The 25,304-nt window shown below is 40.2% G+C and overlaps 1 protein-coding gene across 2 annotated transcripts in view; it reads right to left on the minus strand.

Annotated features, from left to right (window-relative positions):
• Positions 1–274: 274 nt before the first annotated feature.
• The window catches only part of DHX35 (DEAH-box helicase 35), a 29,336-nt gene continuing 4,306 nt past the window's right edge, over positions 275–25,304 (minus strand). The window contains exons 6-22 of one of the 2 annotated variants that reach the window (XM_066198841.1): positions 24,668–24,729; positions 23,948–24,017; positions 23,266–23,325; positions 21,249–21,361; positions 20,996–21,092; positions 19,751–19,909; positions 17,691–17,901; positions 15,316–15,440; positions 14,840–14,894; positions 9,870–9,965; positions 9,426–9,520; positions 8,780–8,857; positions 7,487–7,616; positions 6,705–6,786; positions 6,095–6,166; positions 4,426–4,537; positions 275–2,035 (exon numbers count right to left, since the gene is read on the minus strand). In XM_066198841.1, coding sequence (XP_066054938.1) covers positions 1,991–2,035; positions 4,426–4,537; positions 6,095–6,166; positions 6,705–6,786; positions 7,487–7,616; positions 8,780–8,857; positions 9,426–9,520; positions 9,870–9,965; positions 14,840–14,894; positions 15,316–15,440; positions 17,691–17,901; positions 19,751–19,909; positions 20,996–21,092; positions 21,249–21,361; positions 23,266–23,325; positions 23,948–24,017; positions 24,668–24,729 — 1,662 coding nt within the window. In that variant the 3' untranslated portion in view covers positions 275–1,990. Of the gene's footprint in view, positions 2,036–4,398; positions 4,538–6,094; positions 6,167–6,704; positions 6,787–7,486; positions 7,617–8,779; positions 8,858–9,425; positions 9,521–9,869; positions 9,966–14,839; positions 14,895–15,315; positions 15,441–17,690; positions 17,902–19,750; positions 19,910–20,995; positions 21,093–21,248; positions 21,362–23,265; positions 23,326–23,947; positions 24,018–24,667; positions 24,730–25,304 lie in introns of both variants that reach the window. The other variant, XM_066198840.1, reaches the window with a different exon arrangement.

Genomic DNA, 25,304 nt, shown 5'->3' on the forward strand with positions numbered 1-25,304 from the left:
ACATCCCTGGGTTCTGACCTCAGTGGGAATCACAACCATTCTTAGAAGAAATTTTTCAGCTGTGCAGCCAGGTAAAAGAACATCTGGACAAGACAGGTCTCCAAAGCCACCCAAAATTCTCAGAGCTGGCAGCTCAGCCCACTGCCACCCACTGTCAGCTCAGCCCAACACACTCACCCAGCACCCTGGGAAACCACCCAGAAATCATATCCTTAATCACAATTTAAATAAATTCTGCCTTGCTCAGGCTGAAGTGATGCATTCCCAAGCTTCCTCAATTCAACAGTTTTATTTTTCTTAAGAATACTTCCAGAGGACAGAGAAACACAGACAATTGACAACTCTTCACATTCAGTTCTTTCTCCGATCCTTTAAGAGAAAAAAACCTGCAAATTGAATCTTTTCAGTGAGTTCCAACACTGCTCTCAGCTCTGGCTAGGAGACAGTCCCTGCCCCGAGGAGCTTCCAGTCTAAGAGAGAAATACAAAGGTCACAGGGTCAACGAGGAGGAAGGTGACAGAGTTTTCATGCTGCTGGTGCCATTCCTGGAGACTGGTACATGTGTTTGTGCTGGCAGTCAGGACACACACACTGAGGAGACCACACACTGCACGTGGCACAGCGTGTTCTCTCTGCAGGTATTTGGAAGGGACAAGGTAAAGAAGCTCTCAAGAAAGTTTTCAAGGCAGTCCTGTGATGAGGAAGGCATTTGCTCTATGTAGAACAATAGAAATTTTTGCCTATTTACATCCTTTTTTTTTTTTTTTAAGAAGAAAATAAAACGGTTAATATGCCAAAAAACACATTCGTCAAATCAGCTGAATTACAAAAATAAAATTTTCAAGTGATGTCTTTCTAAAATAAATATCAATACGTAAAAATGGAAAATGGAAATAAATAAATACATGTATCCAAGCTATCTTGTTAATACACAAACAAGGATAATTCCTTATTGAAAAGTAGCCACGGAATCCCAATTAAAGCAGCAACTGTTCAGAGCATCCTTCTCCTCAGTAACAGAGGAAAATGAGTCCCAAGCAGTAAAGAACAGATTTGTAATAAAAGAAATATAAAGCACTGTGTTCCTTAAAGGAAAGTATAGAACATTTCCTTCTTGGCTAAAAAAACAGAGTTCCATGATATTCCCCAGATGAAATTTACTGGAATTTCCAACCAGCAGAAGGTGAACATTTTTTTTATTTTTTCTCTCATAGGATAAAAAAGAAAAGAAAAGCTCTGTCTGTGAACTTGATTGATTGTGAACACACATCTTTAGTCCCCTGATTGAGCAGAAAATTAATCCATCTTAAGAACACTGAGCTGCTCTTTCTCCCCCTCCCCAAAGAGCAACTCCCCTGTGCAGAACCCAGAGATGTCAGTCCCCAGGGACTGCTCAGCACAGAGAGCTGGGCCAGCTCAGCCTTGGGCAGGACACTTTTACTGCTTGGGAGCACAAGCTGCACCAGTTTGGGATGGTCCAACAGGAAACCAGTGTTTCCATGGCAGCACCTTGCATTTCCAGGGGTAGCTGATTGCCCTGAGCTCCTGCTGGCAGGAGCCAGGCTCAGTTTGGCCGGTGTAAGTCACAGTGCTCTGGGTGACAAGAGGCAGGGTACCCTACTCCCCACGCTCATAAGGCAGTACCACTCCAGGAAATCTGTTTCTTTCTTGAAGGTTTAAGATTTTTTTTTTTTTTTGTGGTCCTGTATGTCCTCTTACTTTTTAAGTTGTTTTCTCTACCTATTTAAAAGGAGCAACATGCCCAGATTAACAACAGAGGTCAAGTAGGCAAAGATTAAAATGTCCACAATGCAAGCTCTATGTTTACAATGTACTGGTCATGCATAAACCCCTACAGATCCTGGCAGGCATTTAAACATTTAAGTTGATGGAAGATCAAATTGCTAATGAACTGACTGCTGAATGGACTGTAGCCAGCTAGAAATCACTGGTAGGTTCTGCTTCTGATATCACAACAACTCAAGTCATGTCAGTGGTCATCTACTTTAGCCCTTTTTGCTTTCAAGGAAAGATGCTGCAAGAAAAGAAAAGAACAAAAAACTGCTTAGCAGATAGAACAAAATTAGAAAAAAAATCAGCTACAACCACAATTCTATCCTTAATGACAATTTAAATAAATTCTAACACAAATATCTGTACCCATCTAAGCTCTGCTTGTTACTGACACAACTGAAATAAACCAGTTATTTAAATAAATAAAAACCCACATGTACCCCAAAGTGATATTCTGTTCTGTAATAAAATAACTTCTAATTCTTCTGTACTAGCTGCAAGCATATGAACAATTTCCCACTGGAAGTGATTTTCCAGGTGTAAAAAAGCACAGAAAGATGTGCTCCCAACAATTCATCTGCAAAAAAACTCCAGGAGAATGTACGTGAAGGACAAGATTTTAACAACTGTATTCATCCTGAAGTTGCACTGGATCTTTGGAACCTCTGTGTCCTTACAGACCTACAAATGTGGAATGAAATATGAAAAGGCTTCTGCAAAACTTGGAATGAGAAATAACTGAGCAAGATCAAGCTATAGAAGAACATTTTTTAACACAGAGTCCTATTCAATGGTAATCTGTTTTCTCTTTGACAAAGGAATAAAACCTTCCCTTCTAGCACAAAGATGTATCCTTCAGTAGAAAAAGGGTCTGGACATCTATAAATTAACATTAAACCTGTGTAATTTCCAACAGTTCACTTATTCAAATTTCACACCTATGACTCAAAGTTTTATACAAGAGAAATATTTCTAATTTTCAAACATTTTATAAGGACACCCAAGACTTTTGGCTGATATGGATAACTGAGCAGGCTGGAAGAGAGAATTTTCCTCAAAACCAGCACCATCCTTGAGAGCTACCATTTATTTTAGGATAAAAGCAATGATTAGGTCATAGTGCAAACGGACTTCACCTGATCAAATCAGAAGGATGGCAATGGTAAAAATTAGGTTTTTGATGTAATTTCATTGAAAATCTACAGCAGTAGTAGCACTGAAAAACATGTTCCCTCAGTCAGGCAGGCAGCACAATTCAAGACAAGTCCTCTTTGCTACCATCTACCTAAAGGAAAACCTCATCCCCAACTTCAGCCATGGAGAGGTCACAACAGGACTTTGTGTGGGTGTGGGCTGCTAAATGTAAATTATGTGACAACTGTAAATATGTGAGTCAAAGGACTAATCATTGCAGGAACAGATTTGATACAACCATGTCCTTTTACACCATGTCTGCAGATCATCTCCCAGCAGCTGAAGGCTCAGGGCTCTGCCCCACAGGGGTCATCACTGCCTTTGTCAAATGTCTTACAGGAAAAAGGCAGAAAATACTCAGCTTAGTAAGTCCATTTATAGATGGGAATTGTCTGGATAATTGAGATGAATCATCCAAGATGAGCATAAAAAACTCCTCTCCCAAGTCAATCACATGAACAGACTGTTGGGAACTATAACCACAGAGGTGTCCTAAGGTGCTCCATGCAACACAGGATTCTCCACTTTGACAAAACCCCAAGGAATTGAAAGAAAACAAACATCAGATTCTCCAAGAAGTCAAACAGACCACCTTTTTCATAGGTCTGATATGCGAATGCAGTTTTTCACTCAGATTTTGGAAATATTTCATTAATTTAAAATATAAAGCTCACTAGATATTAATGTCCCATGGGAAATTCAAATACAAGACAAATCTGGTAATCTATACAGTATTTATAGGCTATGTGGTACCAACAGCTCCAGGTGAACTGACATTTAGATAATATTTTATACCAATTCAGTTCTCAGAGTGACCAGTGAGTAAGTCTGGATTGACAGATTCACATGGGACAACCAATAAAGGTTGGTGACAACTACTAAAAGATACTTAAAAATAAAAGATATCTGTATCACACATAGCAATTTGCAATAAAGGTTTGCACAAACAGCAGCTGTTCTTTGCCTTTTCACATGTGAACAGATCAGAACTGATTTTTCTGTAATAAACATAATTAACGCTCAAAAAAAAAAGTCTCAGGATTTTCACAAACATTTGCAAACCATGCAAAGGCTCTCCTAAAATTATTATGCAAAGTGTGACCACTGCCTACCTAGAGTGCTGCTCAGGAAGTGCTACCAAGTACTGAAGTGCAGAATGGCTGAAGGCTTCACTTCCCAAAGTGATATGATGGTAAACGTAACTTTACCAGCAAACGGATCTCATTCTGTAACTCTGAGATCCATTGGCTGGACAACAGGGAAAAACATTTCATGCATCAACTTATTACCCCCTTCCCTTATATTAAATCCACTACAATGAACAGAGCCAACTTAATTTCTGTCCCATTAGACCAAAACGTAAACCCTTAGAAAGTTCAGACACAAGAGCTGCTGGTGCAGCATTGGTACCGTTTGGCCTTTATGCCGATTCCGTACCGTTCCTTGCTGGTAGAAGTGAGGTGCCAGCTCCAGGAGCCAGGAGGATTCAACAGCTGTCACATCTCTCATGTAGTATTTAGCAGTCTGGATGACTTCATTGTACACTACCCTGGGAGAAAGGAGACAAAAATGAATAGTGTTTGCTGTCAGGCAATGAGGGAGAGCTGATTTACAGCATATTTAGGCAGTTTTGCATACATGCTACCAGAGGTGGCACTTACAGAGTGACAAGAGAGTCTTTAAGCTGTAATTCAGCCTCTTTCTCTCTCAGAGTTGGTCAGAGTTCTCCACATTAAGAAAATCTTTAGACGCCATGGAAACTATCTCACATACTACCAGATCATATGGGTGCAAGGAATATATGAAATATTGTTTCTTATAATAATGAGTCAAGGGGGACTCACAGCTGCTGTTTTGGAAGACAGAATATTAATTACTCCGTGATAAGGGAAGATGTCCAAAGCACCAAAACCCTGCACCCACAACAAGGAGGGCACAAACCCCGGCATGACCATCCCAGGCGCCAGTCTGCAGACAAGTGAGATAAGCATCAGAGGAAGAAATCAGCTTTAACTCCTGCCAGAACATCTCCTGGGAAGAGATTTAGGAACATCCAATGATGTGGACTCATCCCCACTGCCAGCATGGTCAGGTTGCCAGCATGGGCAATCTATTTCTGAGATCACCTTTGGCAGGTAAGGTCACTTTCCCAAGGAGGTGCAAACCCTTGCACTGAAGGGGCAGCTACCAAATCCTTAAGTCACTCTCTGCCTTCTATACACAGCAGAGCTGCAAACACCTGAGGTTTGTGGTTGCTCATTAATTGGTATTTAGCTCTCAAAAGCAAAGAGGAAAGAGTCCAAAATTCTCTTTGCCAAATGAGTCCCGAGACGTGGCAACTGACACACCTAAAAATAAATCAGAGGAAAACAAACCAGAATGAAAACACATTTCTTAAACACCTGTAGCAGAGACAGAACTGAAGCCCTCAATAGAGGATGGTTGCCCAGGCTGCAGTAGCACTGAAATTTAGGTTGCTAAGTTATGTTTGACAGGATGCCATGACACCAGGCCAAGCTTATCCTTCCATGTCTCAGCAGCAGGCAGTGAAGGATGAAAATCCAAATACTTCAGGTTGATCAGGCTGACCTGAGAGTTCAACACACACCTGAGGACCTTTGACCTGCAAATGGAATGATCACATCCCAACTAATGGGAAGTACAGCCAGTTCTTTCCTCGATCTGCTGGACAGCCATAACTTTTCACACCATGCATTTTATGTGTAAGCCCTTTCCTTGCAATCCATTGCCATTTCTGCAGCACGTTTGACAGGGCATTTCCTTAACAGGCTTAATAAATTAACCCTAGCTCTGTTTAGGTACATAGACTACCTGGAGAACAATATGCAGTGCAAGATGTGATGCCCACTAAACAGGGTCACCTGGCTCTGCTTTCCAACCTCTGCAGGTCTCTCTGACAGTTAAACATTTCCCCCATTTGTTTCGATACTCCCTACAAAATGTTGCAAAGGAAATGGCATTTGGATTCTCCCCGTGGGAACTATGACCTTCTACATATATTCCCGCACTGATGGAGAGACGCAATTCAATTTGGATGCTGCAAATCCCTTAAAAAATCCCCAGAGAAGAAGCAGCTCTAACTTACCAGCGTGGAGGTTTCTCTGCATACAGCACTGAGCTGGGGTGGATGTGAAGCTCGTGGTCATCACGGATAGTCCTTGAAAGCAAGACACTATTTCAGACTCTTTATTGCTTAACATTTGGTTCCTTTCTGCCCCAGTATGAATGTTTAAAAACAGCAAGAATGAAAGGGCTGGAGTAAATTAACAAGATTTGCATTTAATTAACAGATGAAACCAGGCTTAAATGCTGGTCAAAGGAATAATCAATAATTTAATGTCCTAAAAGAGTTTTATCTCTCTTAAATGAAAAAGTAGTATTTCAGGCTTTTACTCAGTGCTCTGGGAGTGCTACAAAACTACTGTACTACAACTGGACTTGCTTAACTTTAAGCAATCTAATGACTATTAGTAGCAGCTTCCCACTATCAATAATTTTAGTTATATTTGCCAAAGAGAAGAGATAAACACTGAGGCAGTTTGCAAATACAGAACTTTAAATATTTAGTGTATCGATTGCCACATGTTCCTAATTGCAAATTAGGAGAAACATCTGCTTGTTGATTAAACTTAGATTTATTCATCAGAGGAGCTTTCCAACCAAGCACCAGTTGTAGTGAAGCTGTATATAATCACCTGTAAGCTCCTGTGGAGTGGAACTTAGCTGCGTTAGCAAAGAATCCAGAAACTATGCACCTCAAAACAGGATCTGGATCACCTGGAAAGAAGAATTTTTCTGTAAGATGAGTCAATGGAAGGGCAAAAATCCCTAAAATACCACTTAATCATCTCAAACAACTTTTCAGAGTGCATCAGGCTTTGATAGCCAGGGCAGGAGAGCAGATGAACCCTGCAATTCCTTTTGACTTCAATTTCACAGCAAAGCAAAAACTGCTGCCTAAAAAATGAATCTTGCCACCTGTGTCTCCATGAAGAGTTCCAGCCCCTAAAGCAGCCCAGGGTGACAGCTGAGCATTGAAGGCTGATTTTTCAGAGCAGGTAGAGACAAGTGCTAAGAACCAGTCCTGGCACCCATGCACACACAGCACAGCTGGAAATCTCATTCCAAAGACCAAACAGCACTTTGAACAAAAACGGTTTTTTTGAAAAGACAAAGAGGGAACAGGGTGACCTATTTATGAGCCTTTTGGAAAATCTGTCCATTAAATAGATAATCAGTGGTTGTAACTTTTGCTGGAAATCTCAGCTAATGAAGATTGGACTAAAATTTAATTGTACAAATAGGCTAAAGTGCTCTTCTGCAGCCACTTTTAGGAAAAAAAAATCTGGTCTAAATTAAAGTTATTTTGAGGCCAGGATAAAAATACTCCAAAGGGTACAAGAAAAGCAGGAAGCAGACTGACAGTTTGGAAACTACCTTCACTATGTATTGGACAAGAGCTTAAAAAAAATATCACCTTCACTGGACTTCTTTGGCACTTTAAAGCGGACGAGAAGTTTCTTCAGCTGCTCTCTTACAACAGAAGCTCTCACAAGCCCTTTGTAGTTCAGAAAGTGTTCCTGGCACCACTGGGAGCTCTTGCTGTGCTGTACAGGGAGAAGAGAAAAAAAAATCTCAATGAGATACCATCAGCAAAGCAAACCCAATCTCTTTTGGATTGCCTTGTTCTGTTTTAATTCTGGCCTCCTACAACACATTTATTGTGGTTTTCCCTGAAAATTACCTATTTACAGAGCAACTAACAAGGGTATGTAGCACTAATAACTAAAAAACATGTCTCAAACAACTTGTAAATAGCAGCAGATCAAATGCTATGGGCTATTTTCAAACAGATGTGCTTCATTTCTTCATATGTGGTGAAAAAAGAGCATTAGCCATTCCATTTAATTCTCTCAGATCTCTCTTGAGATAAACTCTTCTGTTTTCAACCTCAAAATGTAAACAACCTTTTCAGTGCTGTTTTCATTGGTCTTCTCTCTGCAAAGACCTGCTTCTCCAGAAACCAACAATCCCTCCAAGAGCTTTTGCATCTGACTGTTTCTAAGAGAATTACACAGATACAAAATGTGAAGGGCAACATTTCAGTCGGTGCCTGCCTGGCTGCTTTGTGGCTGGAGAAAAAAACAGCCATCTTTAAACACTTGGGTGGTTATACTGCTTCAATTCAGCACTGCTGCATGCAAGTATTTTACTACAGAAGTGCTTTATACCAGCAAAATATGCTTCTCCCAAATAGGCGTAGCAATTTCAAAACTATTAAATAAACTTCAGCTTACAGAGCAGTACTAAGGTTGATGTTAGACCTCAGGGTAAAGACAAAAGGTCAGTGAAAAACACAGTATGATCATCAATGAGTTTAACTTAACACCAGAAAAAAGACTGCCAGATTTAAATACAGATTATCATCAGTAAATCATGAGAAAATACTAATTTCATTGGAAATCTGGGCATTTGTGTTCCCCAAGTCCCAAGACAAAACCCCTGTCATCTTGAAAACACAGCTGTCTACCCACTGGATTTCCATGCTCTACCCACAACAAGATTGTCTTTTACTCCCTGTTCAGAGGAACTGTGGAAGGTCTGTGGCAAATGGTGACCAGAGAGTCTTTTAATGTAGAATTATCACTTGATAGGCTTGGCAAGTCCTCAGCTTTGAGAACTTTTTGTATCCAGAACTTCCAGATTCAGAAGTGAGAACCTCCAGTTCCCTTCCATTCCTGCAAATCCACATCCACTTGGACTGACTTACTTTGACAAAAGCTTCATAAACATTCAGCATGGTCAGATGATCACCTTCCTCCACAGCAAATTTTCTGTGTTGCCTGGCCTGCAGAACAAGTAAAATATCATTTTATAGGCAGATTGATTTTTGCTGAAATCATGTCTGACATGCCCAGTTCCCTTCAGCTCTGTATTTCCTGGGGACTGTTAAAATTCTTACTCCAGCTCCTCTGGGCAACAGCAACACTTTACTAACCCCCCTATACTCAGGAACACTTCTAAAACCGAAATTAGAAAAATGAAGAGATAAACAATCTCCATTCATTAAAATTAGGCTCCTGCTACCTATTAAGAATTTGCTATATCCTTCCTGTTCTGTTCATCTCAAAAGGAAGTGGTGTGTGCCAAGGTTTTGGGGGATTTTTTTGAAAACCCTTACACTGACCAATACTGGTTTATAACCTTTCATGTTTCTGGCCCTCGGGAGGTTTTTAGCACTCTAAAGTTCCCCTGTTATTTGGTTTCTTCTTTTACCTGCAACACACAGCTACAATTCCAGACCTTATTTTATTTTCACACAGAGTTGCAGTCTGTAATAGGCACCAGTAAAATACTTGCCAAAAATCCAGAAATGTGGAACCAACAAACAGAAAAGGAGACACAACTGAACTTACAGCCTGGTTTTTTTGATTTGGAGGGATCACAAAGATGTTTTGAATCTGCATCATGGCAGCAATTGTCAAAATCTCTTGGGAGCAGCCAAAATTTCCTGAAGAGTAAATGGAAAAATTCAATAAAGGAAATCTTCCATTCAACTTCCCCCCACAGAGAATAAAATGAAAAAGTAGAATATGTTTTCATAGTATTTAAAACAAAAATACATAAACTCCTGGATTTTTTTAGTATAAGAGTGAATGTGTTCAGTGGAAAACTTAAGAGGCAAATGTTAGACTTATTAGGCTGTGAAATGTCTTAGGACTAATTATTTAATAGAGACTTTAACCAATTCTTTTCACTGCAGACCACACCAAGATGAACCATAGTTTGAGTTTAGCACTTGTCTAGCAACACATTAAAATTACATGACTGTGAATAAACTTTGATCTTTTTTCTCCTACCTGATTCCAGAAGCATCTTTGCAAACATAGGATTCAAAGGAAACTCTGCTATTCTCATCCCAAGAGGTTCTGTTAATCGGCAGTGCATATCCAAACCTGCAGCACATGAAGAAATGCAGCTGGGACACAGGCAAAATAGCACAGCAAGGCTTCTTTTAAGACTTAAACTGTACTAAAGAGCAGAATTACAAGCTAAAATATAGCAAATGCACCTTAGAGTTGCTGAATGTATATAACACTAAGTTTAGAGGCAATCCATGATACACATTTACTCTCCCATGGGTCACCAGATTTTTTTTTATCCAAAAATATTTGAACACATAAGTTTTTTAATTTTGACCAAGTTTCACTGCTACTGTCAATAATTAAAAAAACCTGCAGTCCAAGTCAGTGCCATGGCCAAAGGGGATATTAGCTGTTAGACCTCTGATCCCTGTTTAAATATTTACTAACATCTTTGTTCATGGGGATGTAAAGCAGATGAGAATGAAAATGAGGATAAACATGGAACAGGCATTATTGCAGAAACAGGAAGCACTGCTGACAGTAGGGTGTCATTTTTCTAAGCACATCTACTTAGGTCATGGAGAAAAAGAATTTATTATTATCTAAACAAGAGATGCACAGCTGAGGAAGGTTTTCTACAGTTTAGTCTGCCTCCTGTACCAACAACTCAACTGCCAGTCATGTTCCAGCTGTAGCCTTTTCCCTGGAGATGGCACAGGAGGGAGCCCTGACAGCTCGATCTGTGATGCCCAGTTCTCCCTGAGCAACCCTGAACATTTACCATTTTAGAGGTTTGGCTCCCTCCAGTCAAAGCCCTGCAGCAAGGGTGAGCCATGAAAAGCACCAGCTCACAGTCTAACTCTGAGCTTTATGCTGAGGTTTCAGGGAAAGATTTTAATGGAAAAGCCTTTCCTTTGCAAGAGGACATAGAATTAAAAAATACAATACACAGGGAACAATAATAAGACAAAAAGCATGCTATGAAAGGCAGCAAAGAGTCAAAATTGAAAGAGAAAACTTCAAGTTGCATGAGGTATGAAGCGGTAAAGCGCAAGGGAAAGGCTACACAAGCAGGGTGAGTGAGAGCACAATTACAGGACTTTGGAGCACTGCAGGTTGCATAACCAACCACAGCAAAGTGACCTGAGGAAACACAACCATGGCTCATTATCTAAACACATTGTTTGTCAGACTGTTTGCTGGTAGCACAGTCACAGCTGCACTGCAGCTCTGTTTCACAGAGAAAAGCAAAACCACAAATCAGGTCAAGGAATGAGATCTCCTGTAAGTCATGTCAGCATATCTGAACTCACAGATCCCTCCAGTCAGTGGTTATTTTATCATTTGATATGCTATCAACTCATGACAATGCAGTAATTCACTCACACACCCCTGCACTGTCCAACAAAACCTACCAGGCCTTTCACATAATGTCACAGTGTTTTCCTCAGAAACAGGTACCAAAGGCAGCTTTGGTGCAATGGTGAACTAATCTATTTAAACACAAAGTCACAGCACTTGCAAAAATTAGGTATGATAGCTTTCATTTGACTAATACCATATGAGAAGTTTAAGTTCTACCACAACTAATAGCTTAGATAGGTTTCCATCTACAGAAAGACAACTGCATTCCTAAGTAGGAAAAAGGAGAAATTTCCATATATTTATGCACCACTTTCTACAGCTGCATCAAGCCAAAACCTTTTGGCTGCTGCTGCATCCAACAAATGTCAATACAATTTTGCATGATCTATATATGGGTTGTGCACTTGTAGTAATAAGTTTGAATATAGCCTGCAATGGATACTAGTTTGGAATAGGTGAAGGTTTCCTTTAAATAATCTTGGAACCAACCACTGAATCCACGTATATACAGGAAATTAAAGATCTTAGAAAAAGATATTACAAAGATTTTAATTAAACCTGCCCAGGAGAGATTATTCAAGTACCATAAGAATAATGGCACTAAAATGTTTCAAGTAACAAGCACTAGTGTGTGACAGGCTGAGGGATTAAAACTATCCTTTTTAAACTTAGGTAGAGTGGCTGTTTCTGATAGGTGACAACTCACAAACAGATCTTCAACAAAGACCTGAAATAATGCTAAAAATAAAGCCACTTTTTACCTGCTTATTTACCTCTTAAATTATGCTTAAAACAAATAAACTCCAACTGACAACTCAGACTCTCAAAAGGGCATCAAAGGAAAAGGCTGAGGAGAGATACTCCTGATGTAATCAGTTTTGCACCACTGTAAAAATAATCCTTCTACAAACAGTGATGTGTTTATTCAACACAACTATCTCAGCCTTAGGAGCAGCTGGAGTTGGCACCACGCTGCCACAACAGGGGCCTGACCCCAAACTGCCTTTTTGCATGTGACTGCAATGCCAGTGACAAAATTCATGTTCCTACTTGCACAAGAGGAATTTAATCCTCACTGCACCTGCAAATGTTTGGGCAGCTTCACCTCTGCACCTTATATAATATCTTCGTAATAAGCCACCTAAAACTTAACTTCACCTTAAACTTCACAAAAACTGAAGAGTGAATCCATGTATCGCACACATGCACACACATTTCTTTCCATCTGAAACACCAAGATCAGCACTTCTCTGCTCTGCTACCAAGCTGTGCAGCCAAGAGAATAAGAGCTCTTTGAAGCTACACGAGCAGAACACTACTGCCAAAACATCACCCAGCTAATCAGTGAGTTTATTGAACTTTCCTCTCCATTCCCCTAAGGTGGTTTTGGCTGTGAATTCATCCTTGCAACACGTTCCTGAGCCACTGTGAAGGTCCTTGTTCCAAGCTTGCAGAGGTTGCCAAGAGCCAAGTGCCTTAAATGAAATCCTCCTTGGTGAGATGGAACCGAACCAGCACAGGGCAAAACCCTGGCCAAGCAGAGTTACAGCTCCATGAGAAGAAAAAGAGAGTACACTGCCACAAGTTACAGCACAGCATCTGTGAGTGGTCTAAAAACAGCCACAAACCTCTGGAAGCTTCCAAAACTTACACAATCTCCTTTATGCTGCCTCGTGTTTACGTTATGGAGCAAACATTGTCAGCTCTGAATTAGCTACAAACAAGGAGCTGAAGTCAAACAGAACTTAGTTTTGATTGCTTGGCCTCACATCAAGTTTCTGTTTTGTTTAGTTTGTTGCATCCAAAAAGATTAAATAGCTGTCAAAAAAACTCAACACTATAACAGTTCTTCCTATAAACAAAATTAGGCAGCAAACATCCCACTCACCACACAAAAAGGGATTGAAAACTGTGTATAAAAACATATTACTACAGCGTGATCTGAGTGTTAAAAACATCCAACAGCAGCATAATGAATGAAACCAGAACGAACACACTTAGAATCAAAGACTATCTCAAGTTGGAAGGGACCCACCCACAAGGCTCAAATCCAAGTCCCTGCTCCTCACAGAACCACCTAAAACCAAACCATATGCCAACAGTGTTGTTCAGACTCCAAGGAATTGGACAACAAGCTGTGATTAGTAATACAGAGAACAGAATTTAAAAAAATTTACTCTTTTAAGTAGCTAAATAGTAGAAAAATACTTTGAATTATGTTCTCAAGATCTGTCAGACTAATCTTTTCTTTTCATTACCAGTTTGTGTGTATCTGTTGACTTGTCCATAACTGGCAGGTTCAATACTAAAACTAGAGCAGAGTTTTTGCAAGCAGCAAACACATCAAAGCATGAAAAGCCAGCAAGCTGCGCACTGAATCACACACACTGCCTTGAGACACTGAGTTGCAGTTCATCCAGGAAAAAATGTGCTGGTTTTAGGGATGATCAGGGGTTTTCATTAGTGGTTGTTTCCTGTAATCACAGCTAATAGAATCAGGACAGTTTGACTTGCTGTGGGTTTGAACTTTGCCTCAGCTGCAGGACCAACAGCACAAACATGAAGAGCATTACACTACAGCAGGTGTAGCCTTTCAGCCCATTCTGCATCCAGAGCAGACAACAGACCGGAATTAATTTTAAAATTTATAATTAAATCAGCTCTCAGTAACTTTTGTCAGTCAAACCTTCAAAATCCTAGCAAGGAGGCAGTTTGAAAACTATCACACTCTGTGGGGTTTCATGCACAGCCTCCAGGGCTGAGCTCTCCCAAATTCAGGCATCACATTTGACTCACTCAGAACTCAGGCAGAGTTCCAGCACACGCACAGCAGGATCACGTAATGACTGCAATGTGTTAACAGGAAAATTTACAATAGACGCACTATGCTTTTTAAAGCAACAAAGCTGCAATCAGCACCTTATCAGCCTTGATAAATTATGGGTTATTACAGTGAAACCTTTGCTCACAACATTTTTGTTTATAACTGCAAATGTTACATCTTTCCATTCCTGGCACAGTCACATGAAATAAAACACCACCACATCAAGCCTTAGGTATGTAACAACTATCTAAGTGGATGTAGGTGAATTTAGTGTCTGACTCCTCTACTGGCCTAATTAGTGTCCAAACTCCATTTTTATCTTCATACCACTCTCTAAGGACTGAAGGAACACAAAGAGGATCTGCCAGGCAACAAACACCCTCATCAGCTCAGAGCGCTGTTCCTAGCAAGGACAAATAGCTGGTTTGCTCCCACGAAATTGCAAGAAAATACAGACAAGATAGCTATAAAATACTCATTTACCCAATTTAAATAGTTAAATTCTAGTTTAAACTCTATTGCTGCTGTTTGATTGCTTACCTGTCTGAAATAACAAAAAGAAAAGAAAGTAAATCCAGAAGAGATTGAAGCACACTCTAAAAACCCACCAACAAAACGTTTCCATCAGTCATAGCTGTGTTTCTCCTTCTTTCTCAGAGCACAGTTCTCATATGCAAATTTTATTACTGTCTATCCAATCACCAAATACAAATTACAATTTATTTTCACAACTCCTGTTACGTAGCTACAAATAAAGTAAACATTAAAATCTCACCTCCTAAAGCATACAGCAACTCTAAAGCTTGCACCATTGACTGTGCAGGGGGTGGCTGTGAAGACAAAATGTGCATTGATTGAAGTTATCAGCATAGAACATGAGCTCATAGATCTTCCTCTTTTGCAAAATCCTTTACTACCTACTCTCTGCTGCAAAATGAAGAAAGAGCTCTCACACCCTTCCTTCTTCACAAATCCAGTGCAAAGGGACTGCAGTTACAATTCTACAGAATCTCACAGTTTGTCTTTTGAAGACTTTCCTGACTTCTCAACAATTTTACCATCAAACTCTGGAATACAAATGGTTGTCCCTAAGCGGTCACGCACATTATTTGCACTGTGGGTTCCCAGGACCACACTTTGCTGCCTGAAGGGGACAAAGCTTCCCAGACCAGCAGGGCAATGCTGAATGATTCTGTGGGTTGTCACTGATCTCTCCCAGCCCAAGGAGAGGTGAGAGGCTTTGGGACTCACCGAGAGGAAGGGGAACCTGAGCACGTTGTCGATGCCCAAAGCCTTGAGCTGCAGGATGACAGGGGCCAGGTTACTGCGCTGCATCTCTGGCACCGTGGACTTGGGCAGCTTCTCAAAGTCCTCCTCTGTGGGGGGAGAGACAAACACCTGGGGACTGAGCTTCAACTCCCACTCTGTGCAGTCACCATGGCAGAATCACACCCACTTCAAGTTCAAATCATCACATATGGATGCTGAACAGGTGTTAAAAGATGATCTCTAACCCAAAGATGATCTTTTTCCAATTACTGTATTTTACATTACTTTTATTTAAATAGAAATTCAATGGTTTTGGCTACAGTGCTGATTCTGTAGTTCACCCACCCACATTTCAATTTGAAATGTTATAAATTCTTCACAGAAATCTGGAAATGTTTTGTTTCTCTTCTGTTTAATGTTTTTGTCAGAAAATAAAAGGCAGGGTGCAATACTACAGAAAAAAAGCATTTTTAAAGAGACATGGAGAAGTTCCAAAGCAGCATGCTTTCAGTACAAGAACACTATTTTTGTAACTACTCAAACAAATGGAGGTTTGAAATATATATTTTAAATAAAGATTAAGGATGGAAAAACAATTTATTTAACAATGCCTTTTTGAAATCACATTCACTATAAAGTCCAAGTCTGGAAAAGTACTCTAGGTAAGGATAAAACCTTTGTAACCTTCCACTAACCAACTGTTCTGCAGTAAAAAAAAGGCACATTCTATATTAGTTTCACCCAAACTATTTTCATTTTTACAGAACCCTTTTCTATCTCAAACCTTCCCTTGGACAAAGATAGTGCTGGTTCTCTGCTCTTGTTCACTCTGCGCACTTTCTTCTTTTCTTTCTTATTTTTTTTCTCCTTTAAAACACTTCTTAAAGCACTCCCTAGACCAGCTCTTGAGCACACAAAAATATCTTCAGTGTAGTCACGGTTTCTCCAGTAAAACACTCAAAAAGCTATGTAAGCTTGGGATATTGTGTAGCACATATTGTCTCCTGATTCTTACTGGATACATATAAATTCAGACCATAAATCATGGCTTAGTTTAACGTGGCAACTGCTGGCAAGCACATTTGAAAGGAAAACGCTTCATCTCCAATGTCTCAGAGCTCCAGTAAAACTGGAGGGGACCTGAAGCCCATCAGCAATGGGAGTGTTCCGCTGCAAAGCCTTTTCTCATTAGGCAGCTGAGAACACACACTTTGATTGCAGCTCTCTGGACAGGGTGAGGTGGCCAATAGATTTATTTATAACAGCAATTTCTGTGCACTGCCAAGGTCAGTGATTCAAGGGAAGAATTTGGGGTTGGCAGCTATTCCTAGGAAAAAAAGAGACACGAAGTTTTCTCTGAGTTACCTAAAGGATCTCCAGAGCCTTTTTGTTAAATGCAAGGTCTCTGAAGACTTCAGTCAGAGAAGACAGTAAGTATTGCAATACTGGTAAGTATTACAATATTGTATTTTAATACTGGTAAGTATTACAAACTGAAACGGCTCAGAAACCAAAATCCTTAAAGAACAAACTTCTCAATAAGCTTTAAGAGCTGCATTAATATTTCATGTTTGCAGCTGCTGACTCTGTCCCATTGTGCTTCTGACTCACAAAGAGACTCCATTTCTAACACCCAACACATAAGAACAAGGCATTTCTAAACAAGCCCGAGGAACAACAAAGGGAAATTCTGTTCTTTCGATGAAAGAACACAAACACAGCTTTTTCTCCTTAATCTCCCACTGTAGCCCTGGTTCCATGCCTGAAGTATTTTAGTTTTCTGAAATTCTTTTCCCAAGGAATTTTCTGTAAACAGGAGAAATGTTTTTGTAACTGTACCTATGTCATTCCTAGGAGGGACCTTTTCTTGATGTCCCTCTGGTCTGACCAATGTGATTGAAGAAGTTTGCCTTTGTTTCACCAATCAAATTGGTTTGTGTAAAACAGTGTAAGAAGGAAACACATCCCAAAAATAAAGGAGTCATTTTCAGCCTTCTATATCTCGGAGTCTGTGTCATTTCGCCAGGTAGCAACTGACAAACAAGAGGACACAGTCTCAGGCTGAGTCAGGGGAAATATAGGCTGGATATCAGGAAGAAGTTTTACACAGAAAGAGTGATTAAATACTAGAATGGCCTGCCTGGAGAGGTGGTGGAGCCACCTGGATGTGTTTAAAAAAAGACTGGATGTGGCACTCAATGCCATGATCTAGTTGAGGTGTTAGGGCTGAGCTGGACTCGATGATCTCGAAGGTCTCTTCCAACCTACACATTCTGTGATTGTGTTGTGGTACAAAACAGCATGACCCCACTCCAGACACCCCCCAGTGCAGGGGGCCGAGGGGCAGCAGCTCTGACCTGTGTAGAGGCGGTAGCACTTCCCGGAGCGGCTACGGCCGGCGCGTCCCGCCCGCTGGTTGGCGGAGGCCTTGGATACCGGCACTACCACCAGGCACTCGATGGCCGTCTTGGGGTTGTAGGCCCGCAGCTTCACAAAGCCACAGTCGATGACAAACGAGATGCCGTGCACCGTGATGGAGGTCTCTGCGATGTTGGTGGCCACGATCACCTGCAGGCACAGGGACAGGCACAGAGGGGACCCCGTGAGCTCCCCGGTCTCAGTGACCCCATCAGCCAAACGGCAGCTGTTGGGTTTATATTTCCAAATAAAAGGATGGGAGTTTTCCTGCCTGACTTTCTGCTGCCTGCCTCATCCTTTGTGCGTCCAATACTGCGACAGGAGACGTTCCTCGAGCTTTTATTGCAACATCAGCCTCATTAGAGGGTGAGACAGTTGAAAGATGGCAACAGCTCACGTCTGGCCAACAGCAGCCAAAGCTCTCTTTGTTACAAGGCCTTTTAAAAGTTTTCTAACCAACAGCAACTTGTTAAGAGCTCACAGACATCTGCAGAAATCAATCATTAAAGCTACACATGTAACTTATATCTAACAATAGGTGCTTGTTTCATATTTCTTGCTATTCAGAAACTTTTTACACTATAAAGTGTTATTTGTTTCTATAAACAAAGCACAGAGCTTCATTATTAAACTTTCCTATTATCTTGCTTGACATATTTTTCTTCTTGCTAAGGCCTACCTCTACACAGCACAGAAACACAGTTTTGTTATTGCATGTCCTTGTTCCTGCATCTTTCTGTCTCTAGGCCTGCATCTACATCTACAGCTCGGAGGGTTTTCTGCTTTTTCTGTTTCCCACAAGCAGCCAGTGAGACATCTCAGCCATGACAGGCCCAGGACATACTCAGGAGCAAAAAAAGATACAGTAGAAGCAGCAGAAGGAGCTGTCAGCTTGCAATAAGCCCAGTTTGCACAGCAGTTCTCACAGCTTCACAATCACTTTCTTATTCAAATTTATTCACTCTTCATAAAGGAAGAGCTTGGCAGTGTTTGCAGAGAAAATCATTGGCAGCGTTTGCAGAGAAAAAGATTAACTGACTATAAATCAAGTGTTCTTATGTAGCAAACAAAGAATATTTTCTTTCTGCTCCTCAGTTACACTGAGCTGTTCTTTGTGCACTGGAAGGAGGTCGGGGATAGGAGGGGAACAGAGTTGATTAAGAGTTCCCCATTCAGCATTCCTGCAGGGATTCACTTATCTAAAATATTAAAAAATAATTGTTCCCAGACAACAGTGGGAAATCTAATGCTTATTTCACCTGAAATTAAAAGTAAATTTTGGAAGTTAACTGACTAATCCCATATCTCGGAGAGAAGTATTTATATGGAATGTTCTTCAATGCCAGATGAACAATTTCACTTGTCAAACTCCAGCAGGTAGAAGAATTACATGTCACCTTGGTGGAGTTTTATCAGCTTATTTCAGCCCCAACACAGGTTCTGCATAAGCAGAAAGCACTAATCACATCCAATTATATACTTCTGTGACATTAAATGTCCCAACAAGACTCACAGAAGTCAAAACAAAGCTTTTTTTCCACTAAAATCTACTAAAAAGTAAGTTTGAATTTGTTCTTCAGATGAAAATACAGCACATACCCACTCTGTCACTAGTTTTTCCACTACTGGTGGGAAACAGCCATGGACATTTAGATCACAAAAAGAAAGGAAAAGGTGAAAGCAGAGGAGTTCAGAGTGTAAGAAGCTGCAACTGAATGAAGAGAAAGTTGTATGAAGACACTTAAAAATTGCAGAGCTGATAAGGCAGACAGGAGAGTTGGAATTGACGTGTCTAGGAGTGATCAAAGATGAAAAGAGAAGCCAGGGAACATGTTCTTGGCTCCCAGTTTGAAAGCTGACAGGCACTGCTGGGAGATGCAGAAAGCCTCCCTCAAAGCAGCATTTGCAATAGCCCCATGACGTGAGCCTGATAAATGCCCCCTGTGTGCTGCAGACACCCTTCTGGGTGGTGGAGATTGAGACAGACAGGAGAGCTCACCTTCCTGACAGTGTGAGGGACCCTCTCAAACACTTTGAGCTGCTCAGGGGAAGGCAGCCCAGCGTACATGGGGAGAACACGGAGGTGCTTCTTCATCCCGCTGCGAGCGAGGGCCCGAGCCTGCTCTATGAGCATGGAAACAACAGTCTCCACTTCCTCCTGCAGCCAGAGCAGCACAGGGCACACAGTGAGAGAGGATGCACTTTAACAGCACATTCCTGTCACCTAGATATAAAAAACTGCACCAAATAACATCATTGTAATTGTCCAAACTCCAGGACTTTGACCAGCTCACTCCATGCTGCAATATTCTTAAGACAAATTGCTAGTAATAATAAAGCTTTATATACATGTTTGTGCTATTTGAGTCAATGTCATACCACAAATGAGCAAAAATCACAGGGCAGGATTGAACCAAGCTCAAGAGGAAGCAGGTTCATTTTCCTGTCTATCTCAACTGGTGAGAGCAAAATGGGAGGCCAAAATATTTTGGCAGTGCAGAATGCAGTGGGCCTGGATCAGGAATGGCACAGGAACAGCATTCACAACTCTTGCTCAACTTTATGTTTAATCTCAGCTGTGGCATCTCACTCTTCAAGACAGAAAACAAAAGGTTCAAACATTGCCTCATGAAATACCAAATTCATTATTCCAAAGTTAAATCAATAAAGGGGAGGAGAAATTGCTTTTGAAAATATACAAGATGTTCTTGAAGCTCTTCAAGGTAGCTCCTCACTGGAGAAATGAGTTGCCTCCCATTTGCTCATCCCAGCTGCAAAGTGAGCTGACAAGCATAAATAGAGCAGAGGAGGCCAGTACATTTTGATCTCATAGCAATTTGTTTTTCTGTCAAACACTTCAGATGTTAAGCCTAACAAATGGAAATTCCATTTCTCTTAACTATTAATGATGATTCACTGTCAATTTAACAGCTGGGTATGTATGACTTGCACCAGCAAACCACACAATATTCCACTCACTAAGAAGGCTGAGAAAGTACAGCATTAAATGACAAAAACTATCATCCACCACTAACTTTGATAAATTCAGGCCATATATTGTCTTCACATCTTTGGGACTGGCCTAATTTTGCTCCCATCAATACAGAAATGTTTGTCCTCTTTACTGAGAATAAAGTAAGCACAACTAAGGAAAGCCTCAGGAGACTGAGGCAGCTTTGCAAAGCTCACAATACAGCACTATAAAGCAAAAAAAAAAAAAAAAAAAAATTGTTTATGTCTATACCTGGCCAGTTAAAAATGCCAGTATATCACCATCATTCTCCATCTGGTGAATCTTCATTGTAGTTTCCACAGTTGACTTTATATAGTCAGGAACAGGGCTGTGGGGAGAGAAAACAGCAGAGACATGAGCAGAAAAATAGGTACAGATTCCTCCTCCAGCAGGGACAAACAGAGCAGCTTTGGGACACCAGAGCTCTAACCTAGACAAACTGATAGCACAGTCTCACTACTGCCAAGAGCAGATAGGAACACACCTCTGCAGGTAAAAGATGTCCACTGGAAACGTCCTCCCCTCGACAGTGAGGATCACACTGGTGTCTTTGCTGGGGTCACCGGTATCGTTTTGATTAAAGAAATCCCTGAATTTCTACATTAAAATAAGAACAAACACTTTCAGTTTGGCATTTCAAGGTATGGAGAGAAAAACATAAAAACACAAAGAAGTTAAATTACTACTACTTGAATGTTTACTTCATCAATTTGACAGTGCCAATTAAAAAATGTGAAAGTTTGATTTTGTTGCCTTCTATTCTGTCTGGGGTCCAGGCATTTAGCACAAATAGTGTAGCATGTTTATTACTTTGAGAAGTAAAAAAGGGAAAGGAAAGGGAAATAAAATGAATTATATCAGCTGATACATTTGGAAAAAGAAGATAAAGAAACTTTTAACTAGATCTATCACATTAGCAAAGTCAAAGTTAAGAAGAACTTAGAAATAATTGGTGCAAAAAGGTTTGTGTAGGGCCTGCATATTCTCATCCATTTGTGGATGACCAAGTAAATTTTACAGCCCTTACTGAACACCAAGATCTCACTTCGTAAAAGCAGAGTTAGGCATGATTTATGAGAGTTTTTGATTTATGCCTTGTGAAACACCTTCATAAATTTAGATTTATTGTCATGAAGTGTTTTCAATAAATAACAGCACAAGATGGAACTTAAGAACCCACATAATTCATCTCCACTTTTATGAGCATTGTAGAGATAATCATCAACTCTTTGTATTAAAAAAAATGTTTATATAGTCACACCAATCATTTTGCTCATATTAACTCATTTTTGATTAACTGTCATCTATTTGAAATGTGGTTTTTGGCAGTTAAAATTTTGCACAGTAACATGCAGAATATACAGCAGTGCAAACACCACCAAAGCACAGCACACCACCAACATTGATGGCATATTTGTCACTGAAGGAAATCTCTGTGTGCCCACACCTTCAGTGCCACGTGCAAACTCTCACCACCACATCTTATTAAGGACAGAGCAGTTAGGAAAAGTGGAGAAGAGGAATGAACGTGACACAGGAGATGGAATAGCTGCCATATGAGGAGGGACTGAAAAGGCTGAGTAAGGGGAGTACAAGGTTAAAAAGACACAGCTGAGGTTTACGGGTCACAACGTAAATGTAAAACTGGTTTGGGGGGTTGTTTTTCTTAAAACACAAATCCCCAGTGCAAGAACTGGGAGACCCCTGATGAAACGAACAGGTTTGAAAGGATTAGACCGAGTAGTTCATTATATAGCAGGTGGCAAACTCCTGAAAATTACTCATGGTGTCCTGGAGACTTGCAGATTCAAAAACAAATTACAAACAGCAGGTCCATAAACACACAGTAGAGGGAAACAGCAGGAAGGTGCAGGCTAATATCTGTACTACAGCTACTGCAGATGCTGAGGCAGCTCAGACAGAACAGACCCACAGCAGGTGCACAGGCTCACGTGCTCTCCCTAAACAGCATCTCCTGTTGCTGCTGCTACAAGCAGAACACAGGGCTGGGTGAAACACTGCTTGACTCTAAGAGAGTTCCTCTTCTGTTCCTACTCAAAATTAAATTAATGATGTTTTTATTAAGTTTACATAGGTCTCCACAGGCCATGAGTCAATCAGGGATCTAGTAAGATCTCACTGAAATTAAATCTATTCATTTATCACTTATTTTTACTTGTCTGTAGTTGCCTCAGATTATTACTATCAGCAAAACTGAGCTAAATCAATGCCTCTTAATAAATTAAGCCAAGAGAACATATTTTCTTAAAGAATACAAATAAGGAGGAAAAAAGATATTGATACATAAAAAGCAGATTCATATTTTAAATTCACAACCAGAACAGTTTGCCAATAGAACATGAAAACCAAACAGAGCAACTGAACTACAGGAGATTTTTTCCTGCCACCACTCAAGCAGCACAGAGGATAAGTTGTACAGAACCAGCAGTGGAGCTGCCAGCTAATGTCACTGCATTTCAACCCAAATCTCTGAGCAGTACCTCTGCATCCAAGGTGGCTGAAGCCACGATCAGGCGAAGATCCCCACGCTTCTTCTGAACCTGGGAGAGACCAACAGTACCCAGAGTTAAAACTGTTTGCTGAAATACAGGACTAGAACCAAGATTTAGAGAATCCAGATTACCAGAAAGCTCTCTGTAAAACTACTTTAAACTACAAGACAGATGATAAATGAAGCAGCCATATCGCCCTGATGTTAAGCACCCAATGACTGTTTGGAGTCTTATGTATTTATTTGAGGGGCATTCAGTCAGTTATTTTAATCTACTCTTAATTTCTGGTGGGAGTCAGGTCTTTAGTAGGTTGAAAGTCAGCAACAAGCCCCTATCAGACCACTTCACATGATCAGCAGCAGCAGAATCAACAGTGTATTTTTGGTACTATCAGCTAAGGAGAGATTTCAGCATCAGGGGGAAGAAACAGAGGATCCTGAATGTCAGATGACCAAAGTAAATAGCTGGGTATGAAGAACAGGCTGCAAGATAAATGAGGAAGCAGCAATCACACTCCCTAAATGAGGAAGCAGCAATCACACTCCCTCAATTACCAGCCATCAGGATCAGAGGTTGAATGAAAAGGATGGAAATTAAAACAGCTACAGAGAACTGTATTAAAATTACCAAATTAAAATCACAGAATTACAGTGAATTAAAAAGGAATTACCTTTTTTAGTAAGCCAATGGCAATGTCTGTATAAAGAGTCCTTTCATGAGCTTCATCCAGCATGAGGACACTGTGAAAAAAGCAGAAAGGTAAGGTTTCAGAAATAACTTGACTTACACTAGAATCAGTGTCTGCCTGTCTTCTAGAAAGACCATTATTTGAAATCTGCTGCTGGACTATTACTGTTCACAGCCACTTACAGAACTGGGCAAGTTAAAAAAAATCTGCAGCAATGGAGCAGGGGGAAAAATGTACCTGAAATCACATGGGACATACACACTGTTCTCTATTCAGGCTGGTTTTTGGAAAGGGGTAGAAGTAAACAAGTCTATGTTTACTGTACTGCAGAGGTTTTCTGGATATCAGAAAAGCCTGTTTGTTGTTGATTTTTTTTATTAGTATAAGGAAGAAAAAAAAATTAAAATTAGGAAGTTAAACAATTCAGACTCCATAAGGCCCCCTTAGCTTTTTTCTCAAAACTACAGCATCGAATCCCGTTGGTTTTGGTGTTGCAATGATCAACTAACAACATGTTGTTGCTAAAAACAGTGTTGTTTTTACAACATTAGGAAGCCAGACTTCTACAATAATTTTCACTTTTTTGGTATTTAATTTATAATAGCCACTAATAATTTATAAAAATCGCTATCATAATAGCTTGAAAACAGCAGGTTTTTACCAAATTGCAACACAGCAAGCACCCATTCCGTGTTTTCTTACCTGTATCTTGTTAATAAAGGATCAGCCATCATTTCCCTCACCAGCATACCATCAGTTAGAAACTAGAAGTGAATACAAAAAAAAAAAAAAACCAAACAAACCCAAAGTAAAAAAAAATCCTTATCATATAGTCTCAACTAACTGTGATTTTTAAAGATGATTTTCTAGGCTTTTGCCTGAATGTTTCCTTGCCTTTAATTTTCTAATGATCTAACAAATTAGACCATGACTGCAACTGTGGTCTTGAACTAAGCAAGAATTGATGGCAAAACCCTCCAAATTTCCAACTCTAAATAAATAATCATCATGCTTAAAAAAAATTAAATCAGCTCTATTTAATGAATAAACATCTCCATTTCTTTCACTGTAAAAGGAACACCAGCCTCTGGAAAAAAAAAAAAATCACAAAGCAAATTGTCTCATCCATCATCACTGCTATTCCTGCACAACTAAAGCAAATCCTCTTCTGCAGGAACAGAAGCAACACTAACATTGCTCACAGCACTGAAGAACATCTGCAAAGTTGCTATTTAATCCACCGAATTATCTCTCAGCCTGTTCATCTTGGGTTTCATCTGTGTTTTTAATCAAAATCTATTTTTAGGGGAGGATACTTTTAATCTGTGATTCACTGCAG

This window comes from Chamaea fasciata, unplaced genomic scaffold, assembly GCF_029207755.1.
Source record: "Chamaea fasciata isolate MVZ Bird 193981 ecotype frontalis unplaced genomic scaffold, bChaFas1.0.hap1 SCAF_17, whole genome shotgun sequence".
Classification (NCBI taxonomy): Eukaryota; Metazoa; Chordata; class Aves; order Passeriformes; family Sylviidae; genus Chamaea; species Chamaea fasciata.